Source organism: Pelmatolapia mariae, linkage group LG2 (assembly GCF_036321145.2).
Source record: "Pelmatolapia mariae isolate MD_Pm_ZW linkage group LG2, Pm_UMD_F_2, whole genome shotgun sequence".
NCBI lineage: Eukaryota > Metazoa > Chordata > Actinopteri > Cichliformes > Cichlidae > Pelmatolapia > Pelmatolapia mariae.
This window is the reverse complement of record NC_086228.1, coordinates 34,287,883-34,303,448: the sequence shown is the minus strand read 5'-3', so window position 1 is coordinate 34,303,448 and position 15,566 is coordinate 34,287,883. Positions and strand designations below refer to the sequence as shown.

Here is a 15,566-nt window from a genome sequence, read left to right as displayed (position 1 = left end):
ATTGGACTTTTTTTCTTTCAGGCAAAAAGTGAAAACAGGTGCCAGCTCATTTTTGCTTCACTTCCTCTCAGAATGCAAAGTGGTGAAGGCAGTTGGCAGCAGTTACAGCAGCTCTGAAACCAGTAACTGTCAGGCGCCCCCCCACCCACCCATCTGTACAGGCCAAGCCTGAGCCAACTCTGAGTCTACATCAGCCCCCAGACGCACAAATGCAGCCCACCTAAGGAAATCTACCAAGAATGAATCATCCACCAAAATGCACCTGCCTCTCGTTTCTCTGTTCTCACACGCATCAAAAGTTTAGCGTTTGCTTTCTGAGAGTGTCACATTGTAACTTGTGAAAGTTTGCGTTGTGGCTTTGGTGTAAATATTTATTTTTGATTGATTTTGTTTTGATGTCCTGTCAATAAAACAAACAAAGGGCGTATTGACGTGTTGACTTTGTCCACAAGGAAATAGCAACTAAGAGTGTAATAGCAGAAGTGTCAAAAGAAAATTCTTGTAAACCACACCCCTACGCTCACAGGAAGCCCTCTGTGTGTCTGTGTGTGTGCGTGTGCGCTAAAATCCCCAGAACAGCAGACACAGAGACGGGCGACACACATGCAACGAGTGATAGATAAGAAATCAAAACAGGAAAGAGTACGAGTGAAGACAAAAGTTAATGGATATGAAAGATAGATAGAGCGGTAGAATGAAAGAGAGAGGCAGAGAGAGAGAAAGAGGCGGGACGCTGAAATTAAAGAGTGTTAGAGGAGGAGAAAGGAGGATGGAGTTTTTCGTCTGATGCCCCGGTCTTATCTGCTTTTTGTTTCTCCAGCATCTTTAACGACAGAGGTGAGAGGATGATTATTAATTGCTAATAATGTTCAGAAGTGTTCGGAGAAAGTAGCGAGTGTGTGGGGGTTTGTGTGTGGATGCTTTCTATGTGGAGTCATTGCTCATGGGGGACCTTGTCTGTTTCTCCAGTGTGTGGAATGCCTGTTATGTTGAAGTGTGTGTGTGTGTGTGTGTGTGTGGGCCAGTATTGGGGTGTCTGGTCTTTATGTGTCAGAGTAAGTGGACTTCCTGGAGATCACAGCATATTTTCTTGTGTATTTGAACAGGGCACACACACGTGGAGGGACCCCGATGCTCACCGGCAGCGTTTTTGGTTCTGAAACACGAGGTCAGATCTTCGGAAAGCTGCTTACACGCCAGCAGCCCACAGACGGAGGTGAATCACAGCAGATGAGATTATGTGTTTCCACTGGCAAGACCTGATGAAAACTACTGAGTCCTAAGGTAGGGGAGCAGCACTTGCCTTTTCTTTTTACGCGCGTTATCGTAAACATGTTACTTTCACAACAGATGATCTCGGTTTGACTCCTGTACATACACGTCAAAGCCTCTGCTGCGAGAAGGAAACGAGAGCTTGTCACAGATTGGCCTTTTGCACATCATACAAATCAACACACGGCCTTGGAAGGAAGCACATGGTACGTGCAAAAGTGAGAGTAATAAGTGGAGAATCATTTTCAAACAGTAACACACAGGTCAGCGGTCACTGATTTAAAAGGCAGTCCGGGGGCTGACGGTCTACTGGGGCCTCGGCCTGAGCATAAAAGGCAGTCAGGGAGCTGAGAAGCAGTCCAAGCTTAGCAAACCCCCCCTTTTACAAATAAAATTCCACTGTTTGTTTGTGTATGACTGTGAGGAGTTAAGTTCAGGCCCAAATACTACTTTATACATTTACGTTGGTACATCCCAGGCAGGGATCGCTGTTTATACTCCACTACATTTACTTACACACTGCTAAAGGTACAAGTTACTAAACGGGTCATTATCAAAAGACTGCTGCCTAAACTTTTTTGGCTTGTAACCGCTTACAAAAACAGTTTGGGAGCCAAGCTGTTAAGAGTACAAACTAACAAAAAAGGAGTAAATGTCTTAGATAAATAGCTTTAACATTGAAGAAAGTAAAAATATATTCCCAAATAAAGGTTTTTTGTTTTTTTCTAAAAAAGATCCACCCTATTAATCATTTTACTCCCACGCAGAATTTATCTCGTGACTCTTTAGGGGAGGGCAGACACACGAGTAAGAAGACGACACTCAAACCGTGCCATCTTTTTACTGCTGCAGCTGAAACAGCAGTGCAATGCTAGCAGCCAAATGTATGTAGTCAAATGTAGTCAAATGTGCCGCTATATTTAGTCATTTCCCTGTAAAAAAAAATAATGTGGCGTTCTTTTAGTTAAGCAACAGAACGTGAATATCGTGTATAAAAATCTGCTGAGAGAGCCCGTAAAGAGAACTAAGAGCAGTTAGTTAACCACTGTATGTCTTGTGTTTGGCAAGTGCCATTTCCCCCTCACGCACAAAAATAGCTACACATTTTTTTGCTGCGTGTTTTGAGTATAGTAGGTGCAAAAAACAAAACAAAAAACGCTGTTCTGAACAGTTTACGTGGCAGTAACTTTCTTGTCAAAGATGAACAATATTTTACTGGCTGATTTGCATTTTTGGATCGTTCATAAATGATCCTGAGACATCCCGAAACTGGTTAAAGTAGGTCTAATATGCTTTGCTAACATTCTGCCATACATATATAGTGTTCTCATAGTGCTAAACAAGGCCAAAGTTCCAAATAATGACATCAGAGTACGCATTACTAATCCCTGTGAGTCAAAGTTCAGGCTTCAGAATACTCTAAACACAGTTTCTGTTCTTTTTTTCACTGCTTTTTGCTCTGGATGATGTCACTGAAAAATATCCCAATGCTGTTAGCACAGCAGCTCCACCCACCAGCTATTCAAACCTTTTGGTTGCAAGGAGCAGCCAATCAGAAGAAAGCTAGCTTAAAGAGAGGGGGAAGGGAGGAAGACAGTGTATGAACTAAGGGTCCACATGATAAACAGTGTCCCTTTTAAACTGATGGAGGATTAATGGACTAATGGAGGCCAGAAATAAACACAGGCAGGTGTTTATTTGAGCATAGCAGGTGTCTGGGTACTAGGTGTGTGGAAGATCGCAACACCACATCGTTCCTGGGTTTGCTAGAGTCTGATAAGTCTCACTAGAAATGAGATAACAAGAAACAAAAGCTGATCAAAAAGAGGATGACAACAGTTCAACGAGTTACACCCACTAAAGTTTATAGCTGTGGGTGTGTGCACCTATAGGCCGTTCAGTCCCTGACATTACTGTTTCCATTTGAACCGAAAGTATTTGAAGATAATCTAAGTTGAAGGTCATCTAAAAGCTTTAAAATTTCATCTCTATTACTTTTATTTTCTGCTGTGTGTATGTGTCACAAAAAAGCAGCACGTTACAGGCGTCACCTACATCGAAAAACCACCCGCAGTACTGCTCCTCATCTCAAAGTGCCCTTTAGTGACAAGTTTTTCCTTGATCTGGGCTGTTAACCAGTTGCCTGGTCTGCCTGCGCTAACCACGCTAGTTTCACTTCGATGCCTTGCGCCGTAGTTATTTCACACAGACACAGTGCAGGCACCATAATGCTCGGCAGTGAAGCAGCACGTGGGGGATTTTACCGACTTCTCTGCGGGTTTGCACGCTTGCTGTAAAGGGCACTGCAAAAACACTGCTATCAAGGATCATTGATTAATTACGTTATTCATAAAAACCCATGGGAGATTATAGCTGGCAGGTGCTGCCGCCGAGCACAATGTCATCTGTGTCTCATCTAAAAAGGTTCCTTCTCCAATTCTGATGGCTATCTATGCAACATGCAAAACAGTAACTTTAATATCCCCAGGTTGCACTGGGCGAAAGGTAAAGCAGTTAAAATTCAACTGCGTTGCTGTCAAGAGCTGATCTGCACTACAGTGTGTGAGAAAACACAGGCGGAGACAGAACCTCTTGGTGTGAGGTGACAGCACAGAAACCTTCATGTTGTTTTTCTTCCTCTTTCTGGTAACGCTTTCCACCTCCGACTACACATGCTGAACTTAACTTACTTTTCTTTCCTCTACCAGACCACCAGACTTTTTGGGGATCGCAGAGAAGCCTGGAGGACACATCAGCGCTGGACAAAAACTTAAAACAAAAGACATTCTTCCTCTGTCTGACATGCCGCACAGAGTACCAGCTGCACGGGCCGCAGCATGATGTAACCGGCGGCATGGACGCTCAAACCAACCCGTCACCGGACTACAAGCAGCTCTGCTGATACAAGCTTCCTGCTGGTTTGCAAGGCAGCTCATCTTAACACTGACATGAATGTCAGTTCTCCTAATATGAACTGCTCCAATACCAGTGAGATAATAGACTACCAGCACCATTTGTATGCCGTGGTGTACAGTGTGATCTTAGCACCGGGCCTGCTGGGTAACGTGCTGGCGCTGTGGGTGTTCAGGGCCTACATCAGAGAGACCAAGAAAGCCGTGGTGTTCATGATGAACCTGGCTGTGGCCGACCTACTGCAGGTAAAAATCCTCTTCAGTCGTATTTCGCACTTACTTTCTAGTTTAAACCATTACTGTGAAGTCACATGATGTGGTTGTGTGGTTAAGTGACCACATAGCCCTCCTCAGGGGTCAAGCTTTAATCAGGGAAGAAGTTTGCATGCAAGAAGTACTTGTTACACTACTCGTGCCTCTAATAGTTACATTTAGTGTTGTAATGCTGATCCTACAATACGGTTTTAAAACTGCAAGAAAGCAAATTAGTGTAATGACCTCTTTAGTTTTTATTCTGCTTTCATGTACTAAATTGGGAAGTCAAAAAAACAAAATGACTCTTAGATGTTGGCAGAGTTGTGGGAGATTTCGAACCACAAGAAAAAACTTCCATTATAGAACACAACAACTACAGAAGTGCATCTCTTTATTCCAGTGAACTGCCTAACGGGGAGGATTTTATTTTAAAAATCTATTTAGAAATGTTTCTGTTTACTAGATAACCAAGCGAGCTCCTTACCGTCATCGCCAAAGAGCAAATATGTACATCAGTGTTTGCCTGCTGTTCTCCGCCTTCAATTTTGTCACTCTGGCCTCTCCTCAGGTGCTCTCTCTGCCTCTGCGGATCTACTACTACCTGAATAACTCCTGGCCCTTTGGGTATTTCTCCTGCATGTTCTGCTTCTATCTCAAGTACGTCAACATGTATGCCTCCATCTACTTCCTGGTTTTCGTCAGCATACGTCGCTGTGGGCTCATCATGCGTCCGCTGTTGTACAACTCGGGTCGACAAAAAGGAGACGTGTTAATATGTGGGATCATCTGGCTGATCATCTGTACTGTCTGCCTCGGATTCCCTCTGCTCAGACACGATCCTTCCTTGCCCGAAAGGAACGACACAAATAAGTGTTTCACGGAGCTGCCTCTGCGGAAGGATATCGGTCCCTCGGCAATGTGGGCCCTCTTGATTTTACTAGAGCTGTTTGGCTTCTTCGTCCCTCTCGTTTTGGTGCTAGGCTGCACGTGCATGACCATTTGGAGCCTTCGGGAAAATAAAGCAAATGCTATTTCTGACAGAGGGGAGAAAAAGAGAGCGCTGAGGATGATACTAAGCTGTGCTGTAGTCTTCTTAGTGTGCTTTGTACCGTACCACGCCACGATGCCTCTCGACCTTATGGTCAAAGCTAAGAAAGTTACCAGCTGTGACTTTCAGAAACTGGTTCTTCGAAGTCACCCGGTCACACTCTGCCTGGCCAGCCTGAACTGCAGCCTGGACCCTATCATGTACTATTTCACTACTGATGAATTCTGGAGGCGACTGAGCAAGCCAGAGATACCGGAGAGCATACATCTCAGCCGGCGTCTGTCCTGTATAACCGGAGAACAGGACGAAGAGGAGGACTAAACTGCTGGTGGCGACAGCCTCCCCGCAACCACTAACCGAGACTGAAGACTATGCAAACTTCAACTTCCTGCAAACTATGGAAATAACATTTATGCTGAAACGGGAATGTGAAAATATGGGAGTTTTAAAATGTTATTTTTTTAAACCTATTTATTTCTCAATAAATGTTTTTTTCCCCTTCCCCCTCTCAATTTGCATTTCCTCGATGAAGGGCGAGTAGTGTCAGCAAGTGAAAGAGAGGAAAACCCCGAAACGCAGCGACAGTTTTCCTCCAGATCCAGTGTTTTGATAACCCAATGTCCTTCGCAGGATGATAAAAGGGTTAGTGTTGGTGCCGCTTTCACCGCCATTATAATAACAAAGCCACTGCGACGTTCAGTAGGTAAAGAAATGCAACTTTATTCAAACAACAAAGTGGAGTTCAGTTCAGTAGTTGCACACAACATTGGGCGTTTCCCCCCCTAATATCTTCTAGTATTCAATTAAGAAACAGAGACAGAAACCCCATCTTTACAAACACACTTCCTGTTGATTGTCTCTCTGTGCAGGCATCAAGTAGGAAATCACTGAAAATGACTTAAAATGTGCTCGACAGACTTCAGAAATCAAGGACGACTGTTTTCCATTTAAGCACACGATGTGTGTAAAGATCACAGGGAGCCATCTCATGTTATAACACTACGGATGCATAATAATCAAATTAGATAACCGACTGTTTTCAAGTCAAATTAAGTGAAATTTCCCTTTAGCTTATTCATCGTTAGCTCTTCACTCTGGTTTAGGATCACGCATGAAGCTTGAAACACAAACACAAAAACTGGTCATATATTGTAAGGGTGCTGGACTGTTTCCCATCAGGTATGAGACCATCGGTAACACTAAAGTCATCACACAGCGGCACTCTGGGGGATATCTACAAACAGTGGTGACTGAGAGCTTTGCGTTACCATCCACGGACAAGCATGTTACACGTATACTGTACCAGACATCTCCATGCTGACTTGTGCTATATCACGCTGTAACAGAATACAAATACCTGGTCGAACCTGCACCGTGCACCCGGGTCAGAGCGGCGACAGGAGGTTGACGCAGCACACGCCTAATATGATCTCACTAGAATATTCAGTAGGATGACTAATAGCTCTGGTCTGGATGAGGCGGATGTGTCGTTATATAGTAACATCAATAAGATCTGTCTGCAGGAAACTACAGCAACAAAACAGAAAGCAACGTAATAAATGAAACTTATATATCTAACTTTAGCTTACTGACTTAAAGTAATAACCAGTACAAGACTAGCTAGTGAATACTTACGCACTTGTGACCTATCACGGGTTCGAGGGAGTACATCAGAGGAGAAGGGGGCTAGGCTCTAATGCTACAACTTAAATTCACTCAACACTAGATTAAAAGCAGGGGAGGCAAAAACTGGAAAGAGTTTTGTACAAAAGAAACTTTCTGCTGTTCCCTTCACCACCCACTCCCACCTACCCTCTCTCGCTCTCTATGCCCTATATTCATGCTTAAGCCTTGCAGATGCGGGTCTCAGTCACAAACTTGTTCTCAAAGTGATGGATGGTGAAACATTCGTCCGCAGATCGCTTCTGGATGCCTCCACCTGACAAACAAAAAGACAGATAAGCAGCAGTGCTAAGTATTCATCTTAATATTCAGCCGTGGGCATGTTTGACACATTTCAAACACAACTACATTTAGGAAGATGTGTCAAGGGTGGTTGGTGCTTGTTTACACTCGTCTTCTTATTCGGTTTCTAACCAAAGTGTGTTTGACACTGTATAATTTATGCATCTGCTTGATAAGTCAGCAGTTTCTGTTTGAGCCATAGTGATTAGTGACTTCAAAATCAATATTAATGTGTACCTAGTAAATAAAAAGTTATCAATGTCAGCAGCTAACTTCACCCTTGATAAGAACTATATAGGGATACATGTTTATATAACTCAACCATCAGAAATGTATGAAGGCCTAAAGTTGTAGCTGCATTATGTGACAGCTTGCTTCCTTTATGTTGTGGTCAGCATATTTTGTTTGAAAGCCGTTTCTGTTAGCCAAAAGACAGAATCATAGTAAATTACACTAACACTCTGCTAATCAAGCTAGCTCATACAGTTTTATACATAACCAGTGTGAAATACAGTACAGTACAGTAATTTTCATGGTCTGGCTATTTTTTAGCTAGCGCTAATGTTAGCTGATTACTTGAGAACACTACTACGTCGATATTACCGAAAAGCTTAACTCATGACTACAAATCTGTAGTCCTGAAACTAAAGAGCACAGTCATGTTGGTGGGGTCTGTCTTTTAAATACTAGCACTAATTTTCATCGTATGGCTATTTATTACTATTAGCTACCGCTAATGTTAGCCTATGACTAAGCAGCACCACGGTATTACCAAAAAGCTTAACTCATGACTACAAACCCGTAGTCCTGAAACTAAAGAGCACAGTCATGTTGGGGGCATCCGTCTTTTAAATACAAGAACTAATTTTGACTGTGTGGTTATTTATTACCATTAGCTACCGCTAATGTTAGCTTATGACTTAACAGCTCTGCACGTAGTCATGAATGCAAATGATCCTGAAACTGTAAGACAAAGTCCAGTTTCAGATATATTTTATATACAGACACTAATTTTGACGTTCTGGTTATTTATCAAAACCTTAACCAGATCGACCAAAAAAAAAAATGAAAGAGCTAATGTCAGCCAAGTAGCTTCCTTTCTAAAATACGAGACAAGCACAGGATAGAAAAGTTGCAAACTCAAACTGTTCAGTTTGCACTTGCTGAGTAAAGCAAAAAAATCTTGCATAACAGCAGTGATGTCGTAATTAAAGATTAAATAATATAATTAAATAATATAAAGATAAAAGAGGATTATATATTACATCTTAATGCAGTTAAAGACATGCATGTTATATACACAAGTTACTCTGGTCTCCGCCCTTATTTCCAAGGAGTTGCCACAGCAGATAGAGCTGCATGTTAATCAGAGGTTTTACATTTCCATCACATTTATACCTGGCAGGCTGGCACGGCGCTGCATTCTGTACGTTTCTTTTCCATCACAAAGACGGCGGATATAAAAGCCCAGGGGCTTGACATCATCAATGCGCTCCGTCACCACCAAGTCCTCGTGCACCAGGTAGCTGCGGTAAGAGTCAGACTGGAACAAAGGCCAGAGCATGAGACTGTCAGGGCACCTTTTTAAATTAAAAAATTACTTTTAATCTTCCACCAGATAAAACAGATCAGTGAAAACTGAATAAAAAAAATGTAAAAAGGTGATGAATCATCCCTAGATTTGTGAAACAACTCTACACGAAGTGTTGAAATTTCCTGATTTCCTCACTAAGCAAACTAACCTCAGCCAAGCTTTTTCCACCTTCACATGCTAAAACTACCCAACACTACATCAATTATTTTTAAAAAGTCCCTAATTGAATATGGAGACTTTTTGAATACAAGTATGCAGTATAAATGCAGCGTACTTCTAGTTTACTGCATGAATAAAGGAAGAAGGGGACAAGCCTGTGGGTGACAGTTGCTCATTTATATATATATCGTCAAACATCTTTAGTTTCCTGTCAAGAACCTACGTTTCAGTTAAGCTGATATTGTTGTAGTCTCTGCCAGTGAATAATAGTAAACTGAATTACAGGAACTTTACAGTTTAGCCTATATTTAAAACCTACATGCTGTAAGGACACTTAGCAAATTCATACTTACTGGCAGGTGAAGATTTTTTTCATATGTACAAATTAAAGATATAACAGATTTGAGAAGGATTAAAGAGCAGACGGTCTGTGGAATGACAACACATCCCTGAATTTCTTATGTGATGTTTTGTCCTCAATATCAGCGCCTGTGCATGAGCTTTAGCAAGACTTATGTGTTCGGTTTGTCCGTCATCCAGGTCTGGACTTTCATCTGTGTCTCCAGGTCCTGCTAGGAGGGACCGTACTCACCATCAGCTGTGAGAACAGGTCAATGAGGTCCTGAGGGGGGAGAACTACCGAGGTGTTCAGGGGAATCACAAAGCAGGTCCTCAGAGTCAGGTCCAGATAGGCCGTCAGCTTCTGCTCACACACACATGAAATCATCGGGAAAGAATTTAGAGCAGCAGAAATCATCCACCGAGCTGCGCCAAGTGTGACAGAGTCCACAATCCTCACCCTGTTGAAGTCGTGCAGGATGTAAGCGGGGTCTCCGGGCCTGAAGCGGGGAGGAGGGACGCTGATGACGGCGATGTTGTCAGAGATCTCCACCTCCTCCTCCACTCGCGGCAAGTAGTAAGGCTGGCTCTCTGCTCCGGACGACACGTCTCTGAACTCCATCGCGCCATGATACATCCTCTGATGAAGAATGCATCTCATTTAGTCTTAAGAACATGTAAAGTGAGGTGGGGGGCACTGGAACCTTTGCTTATGTACATTTTACAAAAAAAAAAGAAAGAAAAAAAAAAGAAAATGCACCGTAATAGAGTTATTTTATTTTCAACCAGCGGTGCAGCTGGGATTTGCCTCTACAACCACAGACGCATCATCTGGTATTACTGTGAATCTGCAATATCAGCTGTGAACCTGCGTGTTCTGTTCCTGTCTAAAGTTCACGTTTCACAAACTGCACCAACTACTGAAAAACCATCACGCAGCTGTCGAGGAAGCTCAGGCTGCCAGGGGGAGCCAAAGCACGCATGTTCTGCTTGGTTCCAGCACAGTTACATCACGGCACATGACAGGACTTCGTTTACACAAACAAGCCTACAGTTTTTCCATGACTATTGATCATAGTTTCTTTTACTATCAGGTTTTAAGCTTATGTTTACACTCACTCTCCACATGGCACTGATAATAAAGAATTCCAGTAACATTTTTGGCTGATGTGAGGCATTTATTTTCCTGCAAATCAAATTGTGATAATTATGCTGATAGCTATGGCACACTGGCTGAGATGTCAGAAGCCCCGCCCACCTGGTGCTCTAACCTTGTGTTTGCAAAGAGCACCCAATCAGAAGAATCATACTTTCAAACAGAATGAAATGAACAGAGGGGGCAGCACCTATTATTTATATGGATTCTTTTTGCAAGAGTTTCTCCACTTTAGTCAAAGATTCACTTCAATGCTGTGCAAATGCACAAACTGGACCATTGAGTTTTGCTGCATTGTGTTCTTTTTCTGTGTATCATGTGTCACTACAGTTTCAAAGCTTAGAAGGGAGGAAACAGCTGAGATCAAAGGCACGACAAAATTCAGAGCAACACATTCTTGTGATGAAATCTCCGGAAGAAAGCTCAACTTTATCAGAATTCTGATTTTCTCAAGCAACATACTGACAGTTACAGTTTCACACGCTGCTCTCCCCCCACCTCGCTTTGCTTCATTTGCATGGGTGTGGGGTTGCCTCCCACCCTCCTACTGGCAACACAACAACTGAGAAAAAAAAAAGGTGAAGTCTGCACTTTCTCTAAAGATGAAATGAGTGAAGGATAGCACTCTGTTTCCTAACGAAGCAAAAGTGTCCAAACCAGCGTTAATAATTCTTCATCACTTCTAGACAGTGACAGTTTATGAGAGGAAAAAAACATATCTGATAACGTCAGTGGATAACCAAATTAATTCATACAGCTGCTTAATTTCCCAGGGCCAGTCTGCAAAGACTGCGTCACAGATGCGCCCCCCCCCAATAATGTGCATGGTGATTTCACTGACCTGTATTTGCCACGTGAAAATGAAACAATTTGGAAAAAGTTATAACGTAAAATAGTCTTGGGTTGCAATTTTAAATTTCTACGTGTTTCAGTGACTTGCTTGCAGAGCTGGTGGGATGTGTGGTGGCATGTGCCTCACGTGCATAAGAAGGATGGACAGAAAATGAATCTACTATAAGCATCTGCAACATTAAAGTGTTATGCACAGTTATGAAACCACAATCATGGCCTAACGTATACATATATATACACTTTAGGTACTTACTTTGAGGAGGACTTAAGACTTTAAATGCTTTTTTAAAAATCAAATATTCTGATTTCATAAGACCCCCTCCCACTCGTTGCAACCCCTTATTAAAAGATGGTAACATGTGTAACAGAATATTCACGAAGAATGAGCTGCAGCGCACGCGCACACACCTTTGGGGTGAAATATCGGTAGAGACAGGCCCCCCCTACGATGAGCCCACTGAGGATGAAGGCGATGCCTAACAAGGTGAGCAGGCAGCGACCTGTGGAGCCCTCGGCGCCCACTGGAGCAGAGGCCACTTCAGGGTCCTACACACACACACACACACACACACACACACACACACACACACACACACACACACCATATTAACATGACATTCACATTCAGCTTTGATTAAACAATCCCTTAATCCCATCCCATCTTTGTCCTCTGCACAAAAACAGCTGGGCAGGAGATGGGCGGTCCCATCGTGTCCTGCGCCAGGTGCAATTTGACTCCGTGCGCTATGCAAAAATCACCGCAAAACCACCGCGTGTCAAATCACACTTAGCACAACAATGCGCGACAACCCTGTGAATGCGCACATGGATGGAGTCCACACACTTTGCGGGCCGATCCGGCACAGCAGGCCTGCTACCAGGCTAAAGTCGGACACCGGGCTCAGGCGCAGCGTTGTGCCCCGTTAGCTCACCTTAACAGCGGCTGGCACCTCTTTGCCCAGCGCCTTCTGCGCCAGAGCCGAGTTAAAGGCGATCTTCACCATGCTGGAAGAACAGACGTCAGCTCGGGTTTTTCTTGTGCAAACAAAAATAACAGAGGAGGAGGCGGTGGATGCCGGGGAGGGGGACTTGCGCCGCTAGACTGCAGGTTCCGTTTATTCTCCGCAGCTCAGCTGTGTGACGCACTTTCCAGCCTCGGCTTTATCTAGCGCTTCCGGTGGCTGCAGGGGGGGGGGGGCGGAATCAAAATAACAAACAAACAACAGGCTGGAGAATATGCTTCAGTCTCAGAATACGCAGGCAGCCATGACCTGCCTTACTTTAACTACAGGTAGCGGTTTAACATTTACCGCTTGCATAATTTATTTCCTCTAGCAGTTTCTCTCCACAGCTTTTATTTTTTTCTTGGTGTGTTTGTGTAGTTTTGGTGCCATCCAGTGGCCGCAGGTGGAACCTAAACAATTCCCCATGCAAGAGCTTCCATTCATTCATCAGATTGAACCTGACACCCAAAGACACAACTGTTTACACTTTCAGTCAGCTACATTGCCTACATTCACTTCTTGCATGACAAACGACTCGATCTCGCGACCGACTGCACTGTAATGCAATGAAAAATAATATCTGAGTGTATAATGCAGCTCATTCATCTCTGTGAATGTTCCACTCTGCAAACACATTCCCTCCTGCATGCTGGGCACTACCTGCCAGCGTGTCTGCCCACTCGCATTAGCACACACAGTACACAGCTTTTACTGCGCTGCGTGCAAAACACGGGCCGCTGCCAAGGCCGTACAGTATGTCTGACACATATCCTCAGTCCTGCGGTGGTCCCTCTGCTTCCTCTCTCTCAGTTAGGTTTGTACGTATGAGTAAATAAACACTTAACTGCTGTACTGCCGCTTTAACTCCACGCAACTCGGTGGCATCTCTCCAACCCTCTGCACTGCAACTGTATGCACCACACACACACATACACACACTATGCGAGGCTCTGATATTTGCTCTGTTAAACAGACAGATTGGACCGGTAATCACCACTGAAAGGTACATAAACAGAGCAGCTGATTTCTGTACCTTACTCCCCCTCCGCGCGCCCCCTCAACACTGGCTCTGCCTGAAAATCCTAAGTGGTCCTGAAGGCTTGTTTATGGGCTCGTCTTACGCTGTGTTTGATCTGAGAGCTTGCCCACACATGCGTAGCACGGACACGCCACACACACGCTGCAAAAGAGTGAGGGAGAGACAGCATTAGCAGTAATAGCTGAGATGATAAACAAAAGACTTATATGTAATCCTGAGGGCTTCTCGGCATCACACACAACAGCAGGAGAGGGGAAAAAGCAGAGGAGAGAGCAGGATTCTCATTCCAGGAGGGAAACAAGGGATGACTGGGGGTGAGGTGGGGTGGGAGAGGCATGGAAGCAGGTGGGGGGTGAAATAGAGTGATTCGGGTAGAAAGTAAAGTGATGACTGGGGGGGAAAAAACACTGAGAAGGAGTTGCCGGGAGAGGCAGAGCAATCTACAGAGTCTGATGCTTGAGTGAGTTTTCCGAGGAGCTGATTAGCGGCGGATTAAGGTTGCAGTCCATCCAGTTTAGATCTCAAACTTTCTAACACGCCTCCTAGGTGGAACTGAACACAGCTGAACACAATCGGACACCCGTGTTTTTGGTGCACAAGCACACATAGGTGGGAGAGTGTCATAATGGTGGATGGCAGGCATGTATGATGGGAGTTTGAGCGCCAGTGTTCCCCTGTGGTCTGCAGCAAGCGTCCAACAAACGCAATAAGGCTAGACTCGTGCACATGTGTACACAACACGCACACCCTGCGCCTGCAAAGTCAGCACAGTGTGGGAGTCTGCAGGGGCATAGCTGGTTTCACAAAGACATTCTCATGCATGACATCACCGGCTCTCGCGCCAGTAAATATGAACCCACATACAGACACACACCTCATAGATTTGTCATCGATTTCAATACCAGACATGTGAAACCGCAAGTGACAAATGACTTTGTCCCTTTCGGTGCTCACACACCACACACACACACACACGGCGCAGACAGAAACACACAGCCCTAAAATACTGCTATGGTAACAGCTGGCCACAGGGTTTTGTTGAGCCCAAAACGTTAGACACTGCTCGGTGCTTCATAACGTCACTGACATGTCTTCATGTGGATCTACCATAATCACCATGTGCCTCCAGTGAGAGAACATTTAGTGGTCAAAGAGAACGGGAGAGCAGAAGAAGATGGAGAAACAGAGCGGCGGATCTCTCGGAGAATGAGCAGCGATGCTGCATCACAGCCTCCAAAATTTGGAGTGATCCTTGCCCCACCACACACACACACACACACACACACACACACACACACACACACACACACACACCACGCACACTTCTGGCAATCACATGTGGATCTGAGACAAGGGTGACAAATGAGTCTTTCCTATGAGTATCAGCTTCTAAAGCTGCGTTTGCTCCCTCACAGCACTGCCTGTCTTGTGCTCTTCATCCTCTCAGCTTGGCTCACCTCTGGGAAATGTAATAATTTCATGCTGAAGGAGTTCTTTTGGGGTGGTTGGGGGATAATAGGGTAGGATTGGGTTGCACTGGCTATTCTTAAATTTTTTATGTGACTCCCTTATGAAGTTCTTAAGCACTTTTAACTAGTTTTTAAAATATATACATTCACTTTAAACCATAGACAGTATGTAAATAACTCTTTATATATAGTCTGGCTACAGAGAGGTAGAAAATATTTGTAGCAACTTCCATGCTAAACATAAACCTGTAAAGGGGAAGTAATGCCACAAGCTACAGACATTTTAGAGCTAAATAAAGTGTGTGAACACACAGTCATGTCTGTTCATAGGACTCTCTGCAAGCCTGTAACTAAGTACACACTTACTGCTTCCATAGCAACAGAGAAAGTACCTGCTAATCAAATGCACTGACCATCAGCAAGAGTTTGCACCTCTATAAAAGCAATTGCTTGGTCAGACCGTGCAGTGTGCAGAGAAACTGCAAAAAAAAACCCAAGAGTT

The 15,566-nt window shown here is 44.0% G+C and overlaps 2 protein-coding genes across 2 annotated transcripts; one reads left to right on the top strand and one right to left on the bottom strand.

The window, feature by feature from the left end:
• The first annotated feature begins 32 nt into the window (after positions 1–32).
• gpr174 (G protein-coupled receptor 174) lies at positions 33–5,977 on the top strand. Its single transcript, XM_063499242.1, has 3 exons — positions 33–1,284; positions 3,981–4,430; positions 5,008–5,977. Exons 2-3 carry the CDS (start codon positions 4,221–4,223, stop codon positions 5,806–5,808), a joined length of 1,011 nt encoding a protein of 336 aa, XP_063355312.1. The 5' UTR covers positions 33–1,284; positions 3,981–4,220; the 3' UTR covers positions 5,809–5,977.
• Positions 5,978–6,182: 205 nt separating this feature from the next.
• Positions 6,183–12,714, bottom strand: LOC134645646 (integral membrane protein 2A-like). Its single transcript, XM_063499178.1, has 6 exons — positions 12,485–12,714; positions 11,961–12,098; positions 10,005–10,184; positions 9,798–9,908; positions 8,851–8,995; positions 6,183–7,426 (listed from the first exon to the last, which is right to left on the bottom strand). The coding sequence occupies exons 1-6, from the start codon at positions 12,554–12,556 to the stop codon at positions 7,332–7,334; spliced, it is 741 nt and encodes a 246-aa protein (XP_063355248.1). The 5' UTR covers positions 12,557–12,714; the 3' UTR covers positions 6,183–7,331.
• Positions 12,715–15,566: the final 2,852 nt, after the last annotated feature.

Excerpts from the sequence above, each read along its gene's own strand:
- LOC134645646 (XM_063499178.1), bottom strand. The coding sequence starts at position 12,556 with ATGGTGAAGATCGCCTTTAACTCGGCTCTGGCGCAGAAGGCGCTGGGC. Across the intron at positions 8,996-9,797 it reads ACCTGTTCTCACAGCTGATG|TCTGACTCTTACCGCAGCTA; the intron begins GTGAGTACGGTC and ends CCTTTGTTCCAG. Across the intron at positions 7,427-8,850 it reads GCGCCGTGCCAGCCTGCCAG|GTGGAGGCATCCAGAAGCGA; the intron begins GTATAAATGTGA and ends TTTGTTTGTCAG.
- gpr174 (XM_063499242.1), top strand. The coding sequence starts at position 4,221 with ATGAATGTCAGTTCTCCTAATATGAACTGCTCCAATACCAGTGAGATA. Across the intron at positions 4,431-5,007 it reads CTGTGGCCGACCTACTGCAG|GTGCTCTCTCTGCCTCTGCG; the intron begins GTAAAAATCCTC and ends GCCTCTCCTCAG.